General features: G+C 47.2%; 1 protein-coding gene across 3 annotated transcripts in view; it reads right to left on the bottom strand.

The window, feature by feature from the left end:
- PAN2 (poly(A) specific ribonuclease subunit PAN2) overlaps positions 1-21,709 on the bottom strand; it is a 1,642,407-nt gene that overhangs the window by 371,538 nt on the left and 1,249,160 nt on the right. For all 3 annotated transcript variants that reach the window (XM_078686370.1, XM_078686378.1, XM_078686384.1), the window contains one exon: positions 16,041-16,178. In XM_078686370.1, the coding sequence (XP_078542496.1) occupies positions 16,041-16,178 (138 nt within the window). The remainder of the gene's footprint in view (positions 1-16,040; positions 16,179-21,709) is intronic.

Raw genomic sequence — 21,709 nt, 5'->3', positions numbered from 1 at the left:
TAGACACGGGGGACAGGACGGAGTCCAGGACAGAGACCAGGTCGGCTGGGTGGAGCTAGGACGGAGCTGAGACGGAGGACGGAGGACGCTGGTCATATGGCGCTTCTGAGGTACTGAGCGGGGAGATCACTGGGCTGCCTGCCTGCCTGCCTCTGGGCCCTTTTTTTTTTTGCTTACACTATCAGCGAACGGCAGCTAAGTCATGGGTCTTTGAATTCTTTTGACTTTTGGGCACATAACATTGGGTTCCCTCCCTGTTGACTTACCTGTCCTGACCTATCCGTGCTCAACCGTACTTCTCCTCTACCTCTAGCTGTTTACTGCCCACCGTGAGTGTGTCTATTCTGCGTTTACTGCGTCTGCTGGGTCCACTTCACCTACACCTACTCTAAGACTACTGTAAGACCACCATAAGATCACTGTGCTCTGCTTTATCTTCACTTTTGCCTCACCATCCGCTCCATCGATTGTCCCACTCGTACGCTGTCCCGGTCCTAGCCGCTAAGTACAGCATTAGGTTCAGGTATATTACAGTGCTCTCTTTGAGTGGTTGGAGTGTTTGGATGTTAGCTGTCAGACGCTGGATCGATCTCCCCCGCCGCCGCTTATGAGCCAGCAATTCTTCAAAAACCTTAAAGCTATTAAGCGACCGCCGAGTGGGGAGATCGCAGTATCTTGAAGACTTCCCGGAGACCTCTTGAAAAACCCCCGGAGGGTACTAAGAAGAGACTATAAGACATCTATAGCGCAGCCTCAGCAGCTTAGATAGTTTCAAGAAAGACCCCTAATAAAAATAGAAGTAATTACACAGCTGATATCCAGACATGTCTGCGAGAGCAAAGAGCAAGGCCAAGGTGGAACAGGTAAAAGAACTGTTGAAATCTGTCAATAAAACCCCGCCTGTGGTCAAAAGAAAAAACAGACGAAAGGTCCAGCAAATGAGCGCGCTGAGACAAAAGGACGCAGAGATATTACCGGGAAAAAACAAATATAATGTTTTAAGAGAGCAGGACGAGGAGAATGGGGAGATCAATGAGGTCAATGAAGATGAACAAGTGGAAGGTGAAGGTGAAGACGAAGGGGACGGAAATCAGTCCCTTCCCGACCAGTTAACCCTATCAAGTCCCACTGCCTCCCGCCACTGCCTCTGAGAAAGGGGGCTGGGAAAGCTGAGAAGGGCGAGAGGGATGAGAAAGGTGCGAAAGATGCGAAAAGCGATGTAGAGGTGGAGAAGAATAACAAGGGAGCCAACATGGGCCAGGTGGATACTACACCAAACAAACCATCTCAAGGGACCAGGAACCAGCTAAAGCAGTACCCCCTTTTTACAAAACCACTCCTCCAACAGGGCAAACAGGGGCAACTCTCGAGTACCCCCATGAGGGGGAGGATGAGCCAAGACGGTAAAAATGACATGTTGGCTCAAGAGGTTCTGAGCGCTGGAGGGGCGTCACCTAGCTCTACTACACCGGAGCCACCAGAAACCGCGTTATCGGTAGGGGCTGACCAGGACCCTGAGGAAATAATATCAGTGGCCCCTATGATACCTACGACATCGACTCTGAATAACAGCATAAGCCCAAACCAGAGCCACAAGAACTCTATGGAGTCTCCAAGTCAAGAGTTAAGCCCGCAGACATCTCAAACATCCCAAGAGAATGGGTTATTTTCTCTTCCAACCACCACAAAAACAAATTCCATCGAAATTCTGCTTGGAACCATCCTCCAGACGTTAAGAGATTTTAAACATTCCCAGGCCCAGGAGATTTCAAACCTGCACAACAGGCTAACAAAAATGGAAGAATGCAATGGGAGCCTCGGGTACCTCCCTCTAAAGGTCACTGAAGCCGAAACAAGGATCTCATCCCTGGAAGATTCGCTATCAGCAATACAGAAAGACATGCTGGTGGCTAATAGAGAAAGAGCCCAGTTAGTAGAAAAACTGCAGGACCTTGAAAATTACAACAGGAGGTCAAATCTACGTCTAGTAGGCGTTCCAGAGGGACTGGAAGATAAAGACGTAGTTAAGTGGTCATAGTCTCTGTTGAGAAAAGCCATACCCGAGCTCCAAGGGGATTTGACAATTACACGAGCACATAGAGTCCCGGCATATAAACCCAACAATATGAAATATCCACGTACGATTTTGCTTAATTTTTCTGATTTCAGGGTGAAGGAGAAAATCCTGAACACTGCATATGCTAAGAAATCATTCAACGCAGAAGGGAGGTGTTGCAGGGAAAAAAAGGAGAGTTCATATATTGAAGAATTGTTTGTTCTATTTTTTTTTTTTTTAATTTTTATTTTGCAGTATATCAGAGGAAACAAGAGGGGTAGGGAAACAGTAAGAGGGGAATCAGGAAGAAAGAGAGAAAGACAGGCGACATACCGCCACAAAACCCACACAGGGGGAGCAAAAATAGGGAGGGAATCATTCGAAGAAGAAGGGCATCAAAGCTCCAAAGTCCACAAGAAGCTGGCAATAGTCCAACAAAGCAACGGGGAAGAGTCCACTCAGGTCAGTCCCTAGCCCAGGATAGACATCGCAACAGTGGACTCAGTACCCGCAGACAGTAAGAACAGCCCAAACTCCTGCCAAGGCCCAGTAGCCATCCCCAGTCAGAGCCAGTCGCAACTAAAGAAGAAACTCAAGACAATGTCCCCAACAATCCCCCCACCCTCGTCCCTCCCCAACATCACCCTCCCCCCAGTGGCAGCGACCAGCAAGCACCCACCGCAATACAGATATTCTTGCAATCATATTTGGAAGAGATGAAGGGACCGCAGCGTTGAAGGACATACAGCCGAAGGCAGGCCTCGGGACAGAAATCGCACAAGCGGGCCCCAGTTGTACACAAAGTTCTTAAAATTCCCCAGAAAGATGTCAGAGAGGCGTTCCATGCTCAACAGACGCCACAATCGGGCATGCCACAAGGAAATAGCGGGGACATTTGGGGACTTCCACGCAGCTGCTAGAGTCATCTTAGCCGCACCCAGACACAACCACATAACACGCTTATCCGCCCTAGTCTGGTGTTCGAGCAGTGGGTCCCTAAGCCCCAGTAAGACAAAAGCCATGGAGTCCGGGATCGGATAACCCAAAATGTCTTTTATGTGGGATAGGATCTCAGCCCAGAATGGCTTGATGGTGGGGCATTCCCACCATATATGGCTAAAGTCTCCCAACATCCCACAGCCCCGCCAACACCTATCTGAAGCAGTGGGAAATATGCGATGCAATTTAGAGGGATAAAGGTACCAGTCAAAGATGAGTTTCATATGTGCCTCTCTAAGGTCAGTAGAGTGATTGTGCGCCGTCACGTCCCTCCATAGGCCCTGCCACTCACTAGTAGAAATGTCCCTCCCCAATGTAAGTTCCCAATGGTCTTGATATCTCGGCCGTGGTGTCACGGCAGAGTCCAGCAATAATTTGTACAGGAAAGAAATCGTTCCCCTCATGGTGGAGGTACGAAGAAGGAAGGACTCAAATTTCGACAAGGGTCTGGTAGCAGCGTCCACTACAGCAGGCGACGTCGCCCAGTGCAGGAGCTGGAGATGTCTGAAGCGTTCCGTTGGAAGAACGCCATAGTCCCGCATACAGTTGTGGAAAGTGAGGGGCTCGACGCCATGGAACAAGTGGGTGAGGGCTCTACAGCCACCCTCCCTCCATGCTTCAAAGGGACCGTCCGTCAGAGCCGGGGGAAAGGCCGGGTTGAAATGAATCGGGGTGAATGGGGACGGGAATGTGGTCCAACGGTCATCGCCGCTCACCGTGTCCCAGACCTTCAACACTGTGCTCGTGGGAGTGCTAATGTAAGCATTTTTGGGCCGGTCTGCTTTAGGCTTCCAGGCCAGATCCCAGATGGAGCGGCCCACAACGCTCCGATCCATGTGGAGCCAATGCTTTTCCGACAGTTGTTGGGACCACTCCACGATGATCCTCAGTTGAGCGGCCTTGTAGTACAAATGCATGTCCGGAAAGCCAACCCCCCCTCCAAGCGTGGGCGCCGCAGGACCGAAAATGGAAGCCGTGCTCGACCACCCTGCCAGACATATCTCAGCATCACGGTCTTCAATCGACGGAAGTAGTCTAGCCCTATCGGAATAGGCAAAGCCTGAAACAAGTACAACAATTTGGGAAGGAGCACCATTTTAAGGGTGTGTATCCTACCCAGCCATGAGATAAATTTAGGCTTCCAACGGTCCAGCTCAGTCCGAACGGAAGACAACATCGGCGGGAAGTTAGCGTGGAACAGGGCATTCACGGTGGAAGTCAGACGTACGCCCAGGTAGAGCAAGGACTCCGTCGCCCAAGCGAGTGGAGTAAGCAGCCGGGTCCGTTGCACCTCCCCCGCCGACAAGGTCAGATTTAGGATGTAGGATTTATCGAAATTAACCTTGAAGCCCGCTACTTCCTCGTAGGCAGAGAGTACCGAGTGGACATGCGGTAGTGACAGCTCTGGGTCCCTGATGGACAACAGGACGTCGTCAACAAAGAGCGAGATCTTATGCTGCTCGCCTGTAAAGGGAAGTCCTAGAATCCTCTCGTCCTCCCGCACCGCCAATGCTAACGGCTCTATACTAAGGGCAAAAAGTAGGGGCGAAAGGGGACATCCCTGGCGCGTCCCCCGGGAATGGCGAAAACTCGCGGACCTGTGGCCGTTGACCAACACACGAGAGGTAGGGCCACTGTAGTTGGCCTCAATCATCCGTATGAAAAGGGGGGAGAACCCGAAGGCCACTAGCGTCTGATGCAAAAAACCCCAGTCGACGCGGTCGAAAGCCTTCTCCGCGTCGAGCCCCACTAGCACCGCGGGTATGCGAAATCGTTCCGCCTTTTCTATGAGATGTACGACGCGGCGCAGGTTATCATGAGTCTGCCTGCCCTTAATAAACCCAGATTGATCAGGATGGATGAGGGCAGGCATCAGATCCTGCAGTCTACCCGCCAGAATAGAGGAGTACAGCTTGGCGTCCAAATTGAGAAGAGCTATCGGGCGGTAAGATGCACAAAAAGTAGGGTCCTTCCCCGGCTTGGGGATAATAGTGATCAATGCTTCGGCCATAGAGTCCGCGGTCCTATCATCAACCGCCATTGCGTTGAAGAGGGAGACTAAGTAGTCGCAAACTTCAGAGGCGAACGTTTTGTAAAAGAGGGCCGTGTAGCCGTCAGGCCCTGGGGCCTTGTGCATCTTCAGGCTTTTAATGGCATCTAAGACCTCCTCCCGGGTGATGGGGGAGGACAGGAAGTCATTCCATTCTTTAGAGACTTTCGGTAGAGGCAGACCTACCAGGAATTCGGATTGTGCTCCCGGATCAAGAGCGTCACTCGAGAAGAGCGCTGCATAGAAGCGTCCGAATATGGTTGCCTTGTCCGCATCTCTATGCTGTACAAAGCCCGCCTGGTCGCGAATTCCCTCTATATAATCTTTCTCGCGTTTGTCCCGGAGTTGCCGGGCAAGATGGCGCCCGATCTTGTTGCCCTGGGAGTAGGAGGTGCGCCTAAGTCGCAGAAGAGTAAACTCCGCCCTGTTATTATAATGGGCCCTCAGTTTCCCTCGCACCGCCGTCAGGGGGCGCAGAGTTACCCTGGAGGGGTTCTCCTTGTGGGCCTGTTCCAAAGAGGCCAGTTCCGATTCAAGAGCTTCCCTCTCCTTGCGCCTCAGCTTGTTCAGATTCGCGTTGAGGGCGAGGCACGTGCCCCTTAAAGAGGCCTTGCACGCGTCCCATGTGGTATACACCGATGTGTCCGCAGGAGGATTGAGGAGAAAAAATTCACCAATAGCCTTGTGTAAGACCTTACAGGACCCCTCATCGCGCACCAGAGCTGCTGGGCAGTACCACTTACGCCAACCATCCCCCCCGGGGGCCCAATGTAGACCCAGGACCACGAGACTATGGTCCGATAGCGAGAGTGGAAAGATAGTAGCCAACTGTATGTCCCCCCCGAAGAGCCTGACTAACCAAGATATAGTCAATGCGGGAGTATGACTGATGCACGTTGGAAAAGAAGGTGTAATCCCTGGTCTGAGCATGGGTAAAGCGCCAACTGTCGATCATTCCCATATCACCTAACTGCCGTGTAGTTTCGTCTGAGAAGACGCCAGTGTCTGCCCTGCGGGCCCCAGAACTATCTAAACTCCTGTCCCATACCATATTGAAATCACCCAATAAGAGTAAGTGACCCTCCACAAAATCCCCCATCTTGTTCAGCAGACCCTGCAGAAAGCCATTCTGTCCCGCATTAGGGGCGTACAATACAGCAAAAGTACACAGGCGGCCATGCAACAATCCCTTCACCAGCAGCCATCGGCCCTCCTTATCCACACTCACTCCCTTGGGCTGAAAATGCAGAGACGCCCGGAAGAGCAGGGCCACCCCTCTATGCTTCGAGGTCGCAGATGCCCTGTAGATAAGAGGGAACTGCCTATGACGAAGCCTCAACTCATCCCTCCTAGCTAGATGGGTTTCCTGGAGAGCCACCACATCCAAGTGGTGATCCACCACGTACTTCCAGAGTTTCTGCCGCTTCTGCGGGGAGTTAAGGCCCTTCACATTCCAAGTTCCTACGCTGATAGGCATAAGGGACAAAAAAGACTCCACGCCGTGCACACCCCTAAACAGCCACGGTGCCCGCACCGGTCCTGCACACGCATCTGAGCCCACTCCCAAGGAAGAGAGGCAGACACAAGGACTCGAGGGAAGGGTCCCACATGAAATACAGGAGGGAATATCAACAAAGGCACCTTCAGCACACAATCATTACACACTGTCGCCGCCACCACCCCCCCGACCCCCATCCCCAACCCCAACCGCCCTGCCATGACATCCACAGTTAGAGCGCTAACAAACCCACCTCCCACCCCCCCAGAACAAAGAACAACAAAGTGCAACTCAAGGCACTGAACCTGAACCTCGCGGTCTTCAGTTCCAGCAGGTCAAGGTTCGGAAGTCCCCTACCGGACTGGAATTGGGGCAGGGGTGTCAACTCGGTGACCCCCAGGTCCAAGGTCCGGGGTGTCTTCTCCAAAAGTACCATTATACCCCGGGGACCTCAGGCCAAGAGCCCCTCCGACGCCATGCCATGATGTCGGGGTCATGCTGCTCCAGAGCTCGCCTGGGAATCCGTCGCGGTGGCGGAGGCCACCGACGCCACAGCGGCCCCTCTTTCCTGCTCTCTAGTCGCTGGGTCCGGTCATTGCCGCTCTGGGGACGGGCCCACCCTGTGCCAGGAAGAAGAGCGACGCCTCCTTCGGAACGGTGAGCTGCGAGCCTCCCGAGACGGTTCCTCCTCCTCGATGCCCAGGAGATCCTTCGCCGCCCGCAGGGAATTGATCTGCCTCAGCCTGTTCTCCCATCGAAAGATAATCCGGAAAGGATGACCCCAGGAGTAGGATACCCCGCGCTCCCGGAGGAAGGCGGTCACAGGCCGGAAGTCCCTTCGTTTCTGTAAGGTAGTCGCTGCCAGGTCCTGGTAAAGCTGGGGGCAATGGCCGCTAAATTGCAATGAGGTGATAGTCCTAGCTTTCCTCAGAATCCTCTCCTTGACCTGAAAGTCGTGCACACAGACGAGGATATCTGGCGGCGGGCCCCCTCCCCTTCTAGGCAGCCCCACTCTATGCACTCTGTCCATCTGGATGTCCCGCAGCTCTTCATCCTCTAAGATCTGAAGAAACAAGGCCTGGACGTATCCACGCAGGTCCCCCGATTCACCATCCCACGGTACCGCCTTGATGCGAATGTTATTTCTCCTGGAGCGGTTCTCCAAGTCTTCTGCGTGGGTTTGCAAATCCAGATTCTGCTCCGTGAGCCGTATGACGTCCTGCTGGAGCTGGTGCACATCATTTGCCATGTTAAGGTCATGGTCCTCCAGCGTCGCCACCCTTTCGCCAATCCCATCTACGTCCCTCCTCACCTCCCGGAGGTCTGATGCCAACTGTGTTCTTAGTTCGGAGATGTCCTCTTTAATAGTCGCGAAAAGCTCTTTCATGAACGCTTTAGTCGCTGGTGCCTCATCATCTGACTGTCTGGAGGACCCGCTGGCGCCAGGCGACGCTGGTTGCTGCGATGACTTGGAGGTCCCCTCCTTCACCGTCTTCCCCACCCTGCGCTGTGAATTGGACATGGCCGCGAAGTGCCGCCGCACTCCCACCTCCAGGCCCCAGGTAGGTGCAGCCGGGAGGACGAGGCTCAGGACAGTGACCCCCGGGGTCGGGACACTCCGTTAGCAGTGCTGCGTCACTCCCCCAAGAGCGCCCGCTGATCCGCCAGTGCCGCGGGCACCGGGAGTTCCCTCCAATTCAGGTAGCAGGCAACAGTCGGCAAGAACCTCACCCCGATGCTGGCGTCCGGCACAGAGCCCTCGGGACCCCTTCGTTTGCGCCCTCGCTGAAATCCAGGCCTAGGGATCCTCAGGACCAGCCCTCCAAAGGTCGCTATGCAGGGCCCTTCCGTAAGAGAGTCCCGCGTGCCTTCGCACGAGGAGATCGCCCCTCGGGCAGCCGAGTACCTTGGCACCCCACAATCCGGTCTCCGTGCTCTTCAGTGGCGGCCCCCCCGCTAATACTGGGCCAGAGAGGTACCACCACGGACCAATTAAGCAGCCAGGTGACGGTGCGAGAAGGCCGCGTCGCGCGCCCCCCAGCTAGGAGGCAGCCAAGAAAGTGTAGCGCCGAGCGCCCTCCAGGGACTCTCCAAAATGGCGCCGCCGGCTTGCCCTCCGAGTCCGCTTATCCCAGGCAGCAAAGCGTCCCGGTCGCTGGGACCATTCAATGTGCCCCCTCGATCAAGCAGCAACTGTTATAGGCAGCCTACCCTGGTCGCAGACTGCAGGGAGACCGAGAGAGCTCCCCCGGTGTCACCAGCCAAGCCTCCGCCCATCCAGTCCAGGGCGCCTCTCCTGATCTCCCCCCGGGCCAGGCCTTCCGTTGCAGCGGCACACCTCACGCCCTCCTCCGGCTCCGCTCACCCCTCCGTTGCTCCGGCTCACCTCCGACGCGTCCCGGTGGTGGGTCAGCCAATCGCGCGTCCAGCCGGGCTATCTCCGCCGGCACTCGGCCAGCCAGGCCACGGGCTCTCACTGTCGGCGTCGCCGTGTCCTCTCACCACACCGCACCGCACCGAGGTCAGCGTCTCTGCGGGAATGGTGCGTCCCGCTACAGTCAGGACCCAGCCGGGACCGGCAGCACTGATCGGGTCCACAAAGGCCAGGCTCCGTTTAGGCCGAGGTCGGACCTCCCAGCACTCGAGGCCGCTGCTTCACAGGCCGCAGCCCGGATCCGCGCTACAGGGCGCCGCAGGCTCCAAATCGCCCCTCTGTCGGCACCGGAGCACTCCGCCAGCCTTCACATCCAGCTAGTGCCGAGCAGCACGCCAGGGACCCCGCTATTCGAAGCAATTTCGGTGCGGCGTCGGAGAGGCTCAGAGATGCGTCCTACTCCGACGCCATCTTGGCCACGCCCCCCGTTTGTTCTATTTTTAAGATTAGCTAAGATACGGCATAGACAAGATTATCTGATCTTAACATGGCTTTAAAACATATATTGTTTGTTTGCCTAGTTTACACAAAGAAAGGGCCTGCTGCTATTATATATTTGCACTGTTTACTTGATTATTTTGCATAAAGTAAGGATTTGCTGCTTCTTATTTTTGCTGCTACTACATCGGTACTAAGTATTTATTTATTGATGCACAACGCGTTTTTTTTTACCTGCCTATTTGCACAAAAGAAAGGTTCCCTGGTATTTATTATAATACTGTACTGTACTGTTTACTTGCCTATTTTGCACAAAGTAAGGGTCTGCTGCTACCTATATGGTTCGATTACTACATCTGCACTGAGTACTCATCCATCATTGTACAAAAAGATCGTGACTATTTGCACAAAGAGAGGGTCTTTTGAGGTTTATAATTATACTGTATTGTTAAATAACCTTTTTAGCATACATACTTATTATATTTGCTATTTAACATGTTTTTTAATTATGGCCTTCTTAAAAAAAGAAAGAGCATGTTGAAGTTTATCTCCTTTAATGCAAATGGTCTAAATAATGTTCGGGAAAAAACGCTATTGAATGCTGGTTAAAAGACTTAAATCCCGATATCATTTATTTACAAGAGACCCATCATAGAGACCAAGCTGATGCAGATAAATTATTTAAGAACTGGGCTAGCCATACTATATCCTCCTCAGCTGGGTTGACACAGAGAGGAGTATGTATACTGATTGGAAAACATTTAGGTTTTATTCTGGCAGGCACAGCCACTGACCCCAGAGGCAGATGGGCAGTTGCCCATGGTAAATTACATAATGTAAATATAATCCTTGCTACACTATATGCTCCCATCTTAGACGACTCTCAGCCAATTTTACAGTTAAAAAACACTATAACGGGCCTTCCTGGGATAATAGTATGGGGAGGAGATTTTAATCTTTTGCAAAATACTGTATTGGACTCGTCTAAAAAAGATCGCCGTCAGAATAAACCCCAATCTGTTTTAGCGATACAGAGTTGCAATTTAGACCTTGATATCATGGATCATTGGCGGGTTAATAATCCACTCAAAAGAGAATATTCCAATTTCTCTGCAAAGTACAAATCCGCCTCAAGATTGGATTTTTTTTTAACATCCCACGATTTAAATCTATGTAATTATGTTCACCTACCTAATGCTTTCTCAGACAATGCGGCAGTCTCCATGGAGGTAATTCTGGGAACACAAGACATAAGCACTATAAAACGATGTTTTTTTTAACAAAAATAACCTCTTAGATCCTCAATGATGTACAGAAATTGAAGAATTCATTGAGGAGTTTTTTTTACACGTAACAGAGGTACAGCCCCCTTAAATACAACTTGGGATGCATTTAAGGCCACTCTACGGGAGTTTATCACATCTAAAGATATACCGAAATATAAAGCAAGAAAAGAGGAGAAGAGCAAATTGCAAACAGATCTTATAGAGGCAACCCAGGTACACTACAGGGCAAGAAGAATACATTCCAGTAAAAAACTATCCGAGGCCAAGAGTAAGATGAGGGAGTTCTATTACGCCCTGGGCGAAATTCATTTTAACTGCTACACCCAGAGGATGTACGAGGATAGCAAGTATACAGGGAAGCTCCTGGCGTGGCAAACTAAAGAAAAACAGGCTCGCAATAGAATTGACCAACTAACTGATCCAATCACTAAAATACAAACTAAGACCACAGCCTTAATTGGTGAATGTTTCCTGAATCATTATGAGGGAATATATCAAACAACAGAAGAGACCTCAATTGATACAATAGGGGAGTTTTTATCTCAACTTATAATTCCCAAATTAAACGCTGAAGAGAAGGAAGGTCTCATTGAGACATTCTCGGAGTCTGAGTTAGATGAGGTAATCAGCTCCCTCCCTAACGGAAAGGCCAACGGCGATGATGGTCTTCCAAATTAATTTTTAAAAAAATTTAAAGGAACTCTACGCAAAGAATTTTTACCTTTAGTAAATGATTTACTCCAAGGAGGATCCCCTCTGGATTCTTTCCACTCAGCTGTGGTAGTTAGTAATTTAAAAAAAGGAAAGGATAGTGAGAATATAAACTCGTATCGACCAATAAGTCTACTAAACACAGACTATAAAATTTGTACTAAGCTTTTAGCAAATCGATTGAATAAAATAGTGGGAAGTCTGGTAAACACTGATCAGTGCGGCTTTATTGCAGGAAGGCAGCTCCACACAAATCAGACCCCCCAGGATATAGCGGCATGGATTAGCAAATTTAGCGGCACAAAAATGGAAATTTAGCGGCACAAATAAGGAAATTTAGCGGCAATTTTGCGGCATTTTATGTGGCCATTTTTCCTACAACAGACACAGATATCTTAGTTTTTTTAGTTATTTAACAACATGAAGCTATGTATATTTGGTTTATTTACAATGTAGACACTTTGGGGCAGATTTATGAGGCACTTGCGCCACGTTTACGCCGCTGTTGCGTCACGCAAGGCGGCGTAAACGTGGCGCATCCCTACGAACGATTTACAACGTGACGCATCTAGGCAGATGCGTCACGTTGTAAAGCCCTGCGCCGCTTGTGGGCGTTCCGGCGCAGGGTAGGCGTTCCGGGGCAGGTGTGCCTCGCAAAAGTGGCTGAGTGAAATCTATAAGATTTCACTCAGTCACTTTCAGGCCAATGCTGCGACAAAAGCCTGCGCCTGCTTGAAGCAGGCGTAGGTCTTGACGCAGCATTGTTAAGATGGGGCACCCCCGAGCCTTGCTGGAGCTGCGTCGCGCTTGCGACGCAACTCCAGCAATGCGCCACCTTTACGGCACAGATGCGTCACGCATCTGTGCCGTTTTTGCCCCATGGTGCGCCGCATCATAAATGCGGCGCACCATGGGTGGCGGAGCTGTGGCGCACTGTGGCGCACATTAACTGGCGCATCCCTAGGGATGCGCCAGTTAACATAAATCTGCCCCTTTGTTTCCCTCGAGCGTGTGCTTCACAATTATGGGCTGCTGCGCATTCTTTTTATATTTCAGACCCTGCCATTAACCCCATTGCCAGCGATCCTCCGTAACCTACAACCAGTAATTGACAAGTCGCCTTTCAACAACACTATGACTTCTGTTCTACAAAATACAAATATACAACCTTGTGATACAATTGGCAAAGTCCTATGGTACGTGTACGTCCTACACCTTCACCAAACTAAACATAGAACAATCCCATCTTAACCTGATCGACAATTAAACTTAACTTAAACCACAATAGCTGTGATCAGACAGACTCCCGACATTCTGTAAGCGCTATGGGGGTCTACAGTTGGTATCAATGCACCATGTAAAAGTTGGTAACATTGGCAGTGGAGACAAGAAAGCAGACTAACACTGCTTCTTTCTTTCTACCAACCTTTCCCTCCTTCCTTTCACTTCCCCTTCTTTTGATGTATACACACTTGTCTTCATTCCTTGTCTCTCATCTTATCTATTTGCTCTGGTATTCCTTCTTCTTCTCGTCTTTTTTTTTGGTGCAACCCGTTTTACTTCTGTCTCTGTTCTTTCACACACTTTCCCCTGCTTCTACTCTCACATTCCTGCCCCTTCCCTTGCACCTTTTTCCGTAGTAATACAATCCCATCCTTGGCCACACCTCTATGTTCTCATTTCCCTTGTTCCTCTCTCTCTCTCTCCTTTCCATCTCCTTGTCCCCCTCCTCCCAGAGCGACATTCCTTTTTTCTATCTTACTTCCTGCCTCTCTCTGTTTTTTATTACGCTTGTCGGCTTCTTCTGCTCCTTACTGCCTTTGAGAAATTGATTTCTTTTCCTTTCTTCCCCTATTCAGGCCTAAACACCGAATGTTTGATATTTCATTTGAAGCCACTAATCGCATATTTCAAAACAAGCATTACAAAGCAGCTGAGCAAAACATCCTCACATGCACGCAATAAAAACACAGGCAGAGAAAGGGACGAGCAGAGCCCCTCCCCCGCCGCCCAGCAGAGGCGGCAAGACTCAGCCCCGAGAGCCCACGAGAGAGAGAAAGAGGGGTGAATAACAAAGCCTCATTAACAGGTGAATGGGTCTTTCAAAGACCTGTGAAGAGCTCCGTGCGGCTCTGTGTGTGCTCGGAAGCTGCCTCGGGCCCCGGCTGACACACACGAAGGGAGGGGGCGCACAGCCAATTAAAGGGCATTGTTTGTTATGCTGTCTCCCAGTAGAGTAAATATCGCGGCCAATATTGTTATTATCGCGGCCATCGCGGTAGTATGTCGATTTCGCGATTTTTTCGTGAATCGCGAAATCGCGAAATGCTGGAGGGTCTGACAAATACAAAGTTTGTATTGGAGGCACTAGATTTTTTTTAAACTAATAATGTGAAGGCCAAATTTGGTTCCTAGATGCTGAAAAAGCCTTCGATCTAGTGTCCTGGGACTGCCTATTTGTTATTTTGCACAGTTTTAATTTCCCGAATGTTTTTATCTCTCTTTTAAAACAACTATATTTAAACTCCAGGGCACAGATTATCATCAATAACTCCAACGTCGGTACATGCAAGATCAATAGAGGCACCCGACAAGGCGGTCCATTATCATCAATATTATTCGCATTATTTATTGAACCTCTAGCGATCGCGATTAGAAATATACAAATTAATACAGTCCCGGTAGCTGGCATGACTAATATAAAATTATACGCCGATGATATTGCACTGTTTTTAGACTCCAACCCCCTAAGCCAAGCAAAAATTCTAAAAATATTTTCTGATTTTCAAAAACTAGGGGGCTATAAAATTAACGTTAACAAGACGGAAATTATTTTATTAAACTGCACTGTAGACACTTTATTACCAGAATTTAGGCAAATTTATAACCCAACGCCAAAGAGATATCTGGGTATCTTCATTTCGGACAATTTAGACGAGCTGTTCTCGCTTAACTATTCACCGTTGTTAAAAAAAAGTTGAGTCCCTTTTAGAACGCTGGAATCTACTACCTCTATCTATAATGGGCCGAGCAGCACTGATACGCATGTCGATCCTACCTCTTTTTAATTTTTTATTTAATGCAGCACCCTGTGTTATCCAGGTTTCCTTTTTAAAAAAAATAGATTCCCTAATATCTTCATTTCTTTGGGCAAAAAAGTCTACCAGACTTGCACTTAGCACTTTATATCTTCCATTTGCACAAGGAGGATTATCCCTCCCTAACATAAGAGAATACGTTTTTGCATCTTTTGCACATCATAGTTTTAGATTTTTCTTTTTAGACACGAATGAGACAGACAACTTTTTTATGAAGAAGATGCTATCAGAGGCAAATATTATTGATCCAATTAGAGTTACTAAAGACCCAAAAAAGATCCGTTACAAGTCCCTCCAATGGATTTTTAGACAGAAAACCCAGTTCCTGAAATCAAATTCCATTCCTAGGATAAGTAACACAACCGATTTAAACAACCTCAACCTAGGTGAAGAGGGATGCATGGATAGGAAAACAATAAAGTTATGGAAAGAAAACGGTTTTGAAAAAATAGATGACTTCCTGGCTGGTAACAGGTGGAAGACATGGGACCAAATTGCTAGCCAGGTAAGCCATTCCCATTCCGTTTTGAAATGGTCCTTTTTTATGTTGATTCCAATACCCAGAGAGCTGGATATAGGAAATCTCTATTTTAAAGAAAATATCTCCACAGCACTGAATAATAAATCTAAAAAAAAAAAAAAAAAGAGTATTTGGGTTAAAATATTAAAGGAGGACAGGAAACAGGAATCCTCGAGTAAGATTTTTGAGAGGTGGAAAAAAAGGGAGGATATTGAAATCAATGAACAAATTTGGGATAAAATAAATAAATTTAACAAAACAATCTTTCACGGCGCTAATTTTAAGCGCATGCAATTTTATAATAAATGGCTGATTTACAGAACTCCCTCCTATCTCAACAATATCTTTCCACTAGTTCCTGATAAATGCTTCCGATGCGAGGAAAAAGGGACCTGGAAGCATATCGTTTGGGAATGCTCTAAAATCCAACAGCTATGGAGGGAAATTGAAAAATATCTTTCCTCTGAGCTTAATACTCCTATAATTTTCGAAGATCTAGTCCCGGTTCTTGGCTGCTCAGCGACCAACACCAAATATGACGAATTTCTTTTCATAGCTTCTCTAATTGCTAAATCACTCATATTGCAGTGCTGGAAAACCAATCAACTACCGACCTTTCAGGCATGGAAGGCTAAATTAATACGAACACAGGGTAGGGAAAGAAAATATGCGCTCAGATCAGGGGCGCTCAAAAACTATGAAAAGTTCTGGAGTGTTTTTGAATTGTAAAAAATACCTTTATAATCTCTTGTCTGCCTATATGCACTTTTGCACTTTATAATTATTCTTTGCACTGTATAATTAAATTATGGACACTTGATTATTGATTATCCATGTATGACCATATGCCATGTATTACATCAAATCTTTTAAGAATTGTATTGTGTAATGTCGATCTTGTTTCTATGAACTCTCAATAAAAAATAAAATAAAAAAAACTGTGATCTTACCTCTTTTCTTTGATGATACGTTTCCCCCACTTTTATGTGTGCCACGAGACTGCCACCAGTCCGGGAGTCCAGGATATGGGCCACAGTTGCCATTAGGTCGTAAATAAAGGTGCCCTCGTCTTCTTCAGCTGGCTCAAGCTACAATAGAACAGAATATGTCAGCAAACAGCACACCCTGACATGGCCGGTATGTCGGCCAGTGACAGTCCAAGACTGGGGAGTCAATATAGTTTGGGCAGTGCCTTCTGAGAAAAGCTTCAACACCAACTGCTGGATAAACAGTAATCAATCAGTCAATGTTCCAATTAAAAATCTCATACAACCAGCAGTCAGCAATGCAAGGCCAGCATATATATGGAATGCATTGTTACTGGGGCAAAAAAAACGTATTTCAGCCTCAACAACAGAACCCTACTTGCACAAAGTTAGGGCAGGTCCAGGGAAACCTGTCCTCCTTCTCCCTATGATGTAGGTCTGCAGACATAGTAAACTTGGAAACTATGTCTATCGCTGTGATTTACAGACATGCTTGGAAGGGTGAGAAGCAACATAGAGCACCGGGGTGGCTATTTGAGGTAAGAAGCAACACAGGAAGGAGAGAGAGAAAGTAAACACATGCACTCTCACAGAGTGCTGAAAGAAAAAGAAAAATGTAATTCCCAGAATGCAAGCAGTGGGTGAATACAAGTCATCCAATCAAAAGGATGGTAATGAAGCTAGGCTCCAGGGGAAGAGAAATTAATTACTCGGAATCAAAAGTTAGTAAATGAGAGTGACAAAGTGTAGTAAGCTGGCTCTGTATATACTATACCAAAGAAAGGTATAGTGTGCACAGAGTGCAGAGGATCCCCAAAGGCTTACAGAGGTAAAATAGATATCTTACTCTCTATTTGTGTTAGTGTGGGCGAGCATTAAGGCTTTATCAGAGGGTAGTGTGTTAAGCATTTATTGTACACACTAAGGCAAGAAATCACATGGTCCAAGACTGAGCTCAGGCCAATTGTTTGTATCAAAAATATTTACTTGTTGTATTTTATTTATAGAACAAAGCAAAACTTGGTACACGTAAATATAATTGTGCTTTTCAAGGCAGATAGTTCATAAGCTAGCTGGATGAATAATTATGTAAAAATACAGATGTAATTACTTTTGGATTACTTTAGATTACTTTCAGGATTACTTTTCTACTCAGTGTGATATGCCTAGATATCACACTGGGACATTTCCTGGATAAAAGGTGAGTAAAACAGTTTCTCAAAACTCTGTTTTTCAGGTTTCCATACAAAACACCCCCAAAACGAAGTTTTTCAGAGGAAAACAGTCAATGCAATCCTATGGCGAAAAGGAAAATGCTACTTACTAGTATGCATCTGTTCTTGGCATGTAGAGCTGCAGAGTTGTACACTTAGCATTAGATCGCCACCTGGTGTTGGGCTCGGATGATTGCATGTTGTTGTCCTCTTGGAATAAGTCTTTGTAGTCATGAGATAGGTGACTCCTTCCTTGGACGATAGTGCGCATGGGCATCGGCTCCATCCTTAGATTGTTTTTCGCCATGATGGGAAATGATGGACTTAGTAGAAAGAAGAAAGTATGCCCATGCGTGTATATCTAATTAAGATAAAACTGGAACAGACACAGGTCCCGGGGAGGCGGGAGAGCGTGTACAACTCTGCAGCTCTACATGCCAAGAACAGATGCATACTGGTAAGTAGCATTTTCCATTCAAGGCATATGAGCTGCAGATTGTACACTTAGCATGGATTGTGCAGCAGTGTCTCCCCTAGCGGTGGTCACCTGTGTCTGTTGCAGTAGTTTGAAAGAGAGTTTTAAGGACAGCTTGGCGTACTGCAGCTTTCTGCTTGGCTTGCACATCAACACAATAGTGTTTAGTGAAGGTGTGTGTTGTAGACCATGTTGCTGCCTTGCATATGTCTTCTAGAGGAATGTTTCCTAAGAAGGCCATAAAGGCTTCTAGTTTGCGTGTGGAGTGCTCTCTAGGAGGAACTGGTAATGTGTGTTTTGCTTTGTTATAGCATATGTGTATACATATAACAATCCACCTTGCAATGCCTGATTTTGAAATGGGATTGCCTTTATGTGGCGGAGAGAAGGCTACAAATAGTTGCTTTGTTTTGCGAAAGGTCTTGGTCCTATCTATGTAATAGAGAAGAGCTCTTTTGACATCTAGTGGGTGTAAAGCTCTTTCTGCTACCGAGTCTGGGTTTTGAAAAAACACTGGTAACTCACTGATTGGTTTAGATGAAAAGGAGTAATTACTTTAGGAAGGAATTTAGGATTAGTTCTTAGAACCACTTTCTTACGGTGTAATTGTAACAAAGGTTCTTGTATAGTGAAAGCTTGAAATTCACTAACTCTCCTAAGAGAGGTAATAGCAACAAGGAAAGCTGTTTTCCATGTGAGAAATTGTAGTTCACATTTATGTAAAGGTTCAAAAGGGGGTCTCCCATGAGCCTTGTAAGAACAATGTTTAGGTTCCACTCTGGAGAGGGTAGTATCCTAGGAGGAATAATTCTTTTTAATCCTTCCATAAAAGCTTTTATTGCTGGTACTCTTAACAACAACGTATGTTGTCTGTTTTGCAGATATGCGGCTATGGCTGCAAGATGTAAACGTATAGATGAATAAGCTAGATTACATCTTTGTAAATGTAGACGGTAACAGATAATATTTTGGATGGAAGCATCTAAGGGATCAATTTGATTATTATTGCAGTAAATGGCAAATCTTTTCCATTTAGCAGCATAGCAAGCTCTAGTAGTAGATCTTCTGGCTTCTTTAATGATATTCACACAGTCTGGTGGCAGGTTAAGGTAACCAAACTCTAAGACTTCAGGAGCCAGATTGCCAGATTCAGTTGATTTGGATGCCTGATGTCTCCATGGTTCTGCGTTAACATCGATGGTGTGAGAGACAGTTTTTGGAGTAGAACTAGAGAGTTCTAGCAGTGTGGTGAACCACGGTTGACGTGCCCATGTGGGAGCTACCAGAATTGGTTTGAGAGACTGTTGTCTGAGCTTGCGTACTACTAGTGGTATTAGTGGGGTTGGCGGAAAAGCATACGCAAATCTGCTTGACCAGTTCATCCATATCACATTGCCCTTGGACAACGGGTGTGGAAACCTGGCGGCGAAGGTTGGGCATTTTGCGTTTTCGTGTGTGGCAAACAGGTCTATCTCTGGATGACCCCACTTGTGAAAGAATGGTTGAAGAACTTGCAGATGTAGTTCCCATTTGTGAATCTGTTGTGTCTGTCAACTTAACAGATCGGCTATCTGATTGTGAACGCCTGGAATGTGTTCTGCAAGCAGATATATCTTTTGTGGAATGGCCCATCTCCAAATGTTTTGTGCGAGCTGGGACAGTTGCAGGGAATGTGTGCCTCCTTGTTTCTGTATGTAGTACATGGCTGTCATGTTGCCCATCCGGATTAAGACAGCTTTGTTCTGTATGTGTATTTGAAGGACTTTAGTGCCAGGAAAATAACCAGCAACTCTAGGTGATTGATGTGAAGCACCTTTTGTTGAGCAGTCCATGTTCCCCAAGTTGTGTGGTGGAGCAGATGTGCTCCCCTTCCTGTCAGGGACGCGTCTGTTGTCAGTACTATTTGTGGAACAGGCTTGAGGAACGGCCGCCCTCTGGACCAGTTTTTGGTGTTCCACCAATGCAGAGAGCGATGTGTGCGGCTGTCTACCAACACCATGTCTGTCAGTTGTCCTTGTGACTGATTCCAATGATGTGCTAGAGATTCCTGCAATGGACGTATTTGAAGTCTTGCATATGGTACAATAAAAATGCAAGATGCCATAATGCCTATTAGTTGCATGAACACTCTGGCTGGGAGAGAGTGTTGGTTCTGAAATCTTGTGACTAAGGCTTGAATGCTCTGTATCCTGGCTGGACTGGGATCAGCTAGAGCTGTATTGGTGTTTATGGTAGCCCCTAGGTATTGATGTACATGAGAGGGCTGTAGATGTGACTTGGTGTGGTTTATTGTAAGCCCCAAGTTGTGCAGTGTCTGAATTGTGTGAGATGTGTGTTGAACACACTGGTTGAATGACTTGGCCTTTATGAGCCAATCGTCTTATTAAGGGAAGACATGTATATGTTGTCTTCTGAGATGTGCTGCTACTACTGCTAAGCACTTTGTGAACACTCTTGGTGCTGCTGTTACTCCGAATGGAAGGACTTTGAATTGATAGTGTTGTCCTTCTAGCACAAACCTGAGATACTTCCTCTGGGAAGGATGTATGGGAATGTGAAAGTAGGCGTCTTTGAGGTCTAGTGTAGTGAGGAAATCGCCTTGTTGCAATAATGGGAGCACTTGTTGTAAAGTGATCATGGGAAAATTATCTGAGTGTATGTACAGATTGAGAGGCCTCAAATCTAGAATTGGTCTTAGTGTCCCATCTTTTTTGGGTATTAAGAAGTAGAGTGAATAGACCCCTGTTCCTTGGTGTTGCAATGGAACTAGCTCTATTGCATCTTTTTGGAGCAATGAGAGAACCTCTTGTTGGAGCAGCGTTAGATGTTCTGTGGACATTGGACGCTGTCTGGGTAGCATATTTGGAGGGGTAGCTGTAAGCTCTAGGCAGTAACCATACTGGATAATCTGTCTTACCCACTTGTCTGTTGTGATGGAATTCCAGACAGGTAGGAACTGTGTTAATCTCCCCCCTACAGGAGTGGTATGCTGTTGGGGGAGTTGAAGGAAGTCACTGTATAGTGGTGGAAGAGGATCGATTGTTGTTGTTACCTTGACCTCTACCCTTATTGTTATTACCTCTGTAGCCCCCTCTAAAGTATGATTTATTAGAGGATGCTTTTGAATTAGATTTAAAGGAAGCTGAATTGTCTGCTCCAGCTTGTTTGGAGCCTCCTCTGTAAAAGGAGCGACAAAAGGAGCCTCTTGCTTGGGTGGACTGCAAAGGTCCCATAGACTTGGCTGTGTCAGTGTCTTTTTTCATTTTTTCAAGAGCTGTGTCTACTTCTGGACCAAACAACTGGTGTTGGTTGAATGGTTGATTTAAGATAGTAGTCTGTACCTCTTGCTTAAATCCTGAAATGCGTAGCCATGCGTGACGTCTAAGGACACTGGTGTTTATTGCCCTGGATGCAGTGTCTGCTACATCTAGTGCGCATTTAATGGAGGCGTTAGATATAAGCTTACCCTCCTGTATGAGGTCATCTGCTTATGCCTTATATTGATGAGGTAGATGTTGTAATAGCTTCTCTAGCTGATCATAGTGAGTCCTATCATATCGTGCGAGGAGGGCCAGTGTGTTAGCAATGCGCCATGCATTTCTAGCTTGGGCAGCTATTCTTTTCCCTGAAGCATGTATGATTTTGGATTCTTTATCAGGAAGTGGTGCTTATTCCTGATGTTTGTGAATTTGCTTGTTTCCTAGCGTTTGAAACTACTAGGGAGTCTAAGGGTAGCTGTCCCTTAATGTAAGCAGGATCCCCAGGAGCGGCTCTGTACTTTTTTTCTATCCTTGGGTTTATGATTCTAGACCATACAGGATCTTTAAACACTTCTGTTGCATGTTTAATAACTCATTGGCAGTATTTGCACAGTTTTTTGGGAATGTTCAAAAGTGTCTAGTAAAAAATCCTCTTCTGCCTCATCTGAATGCATGGTGACATTG

The sequence above is a fragment of the Lissotriton helveticus genome, chromosome 1_1, assembly GCF_964261635.1.
Source record: "Lissotriton helveticus chromosome 1_1, aLisHel1.1, whole genome shotgun sequence".
NCBI lineage: Eukaryota > Metazoa > Chordata > Amphibia > Caudata > Salamandridae > Lissotriton > Lissotriton helveticus.
Note: the sequence above shows the minus strand (reverse complement) of the source record. Positions and strands in the feature narration are given on the sequence as shown.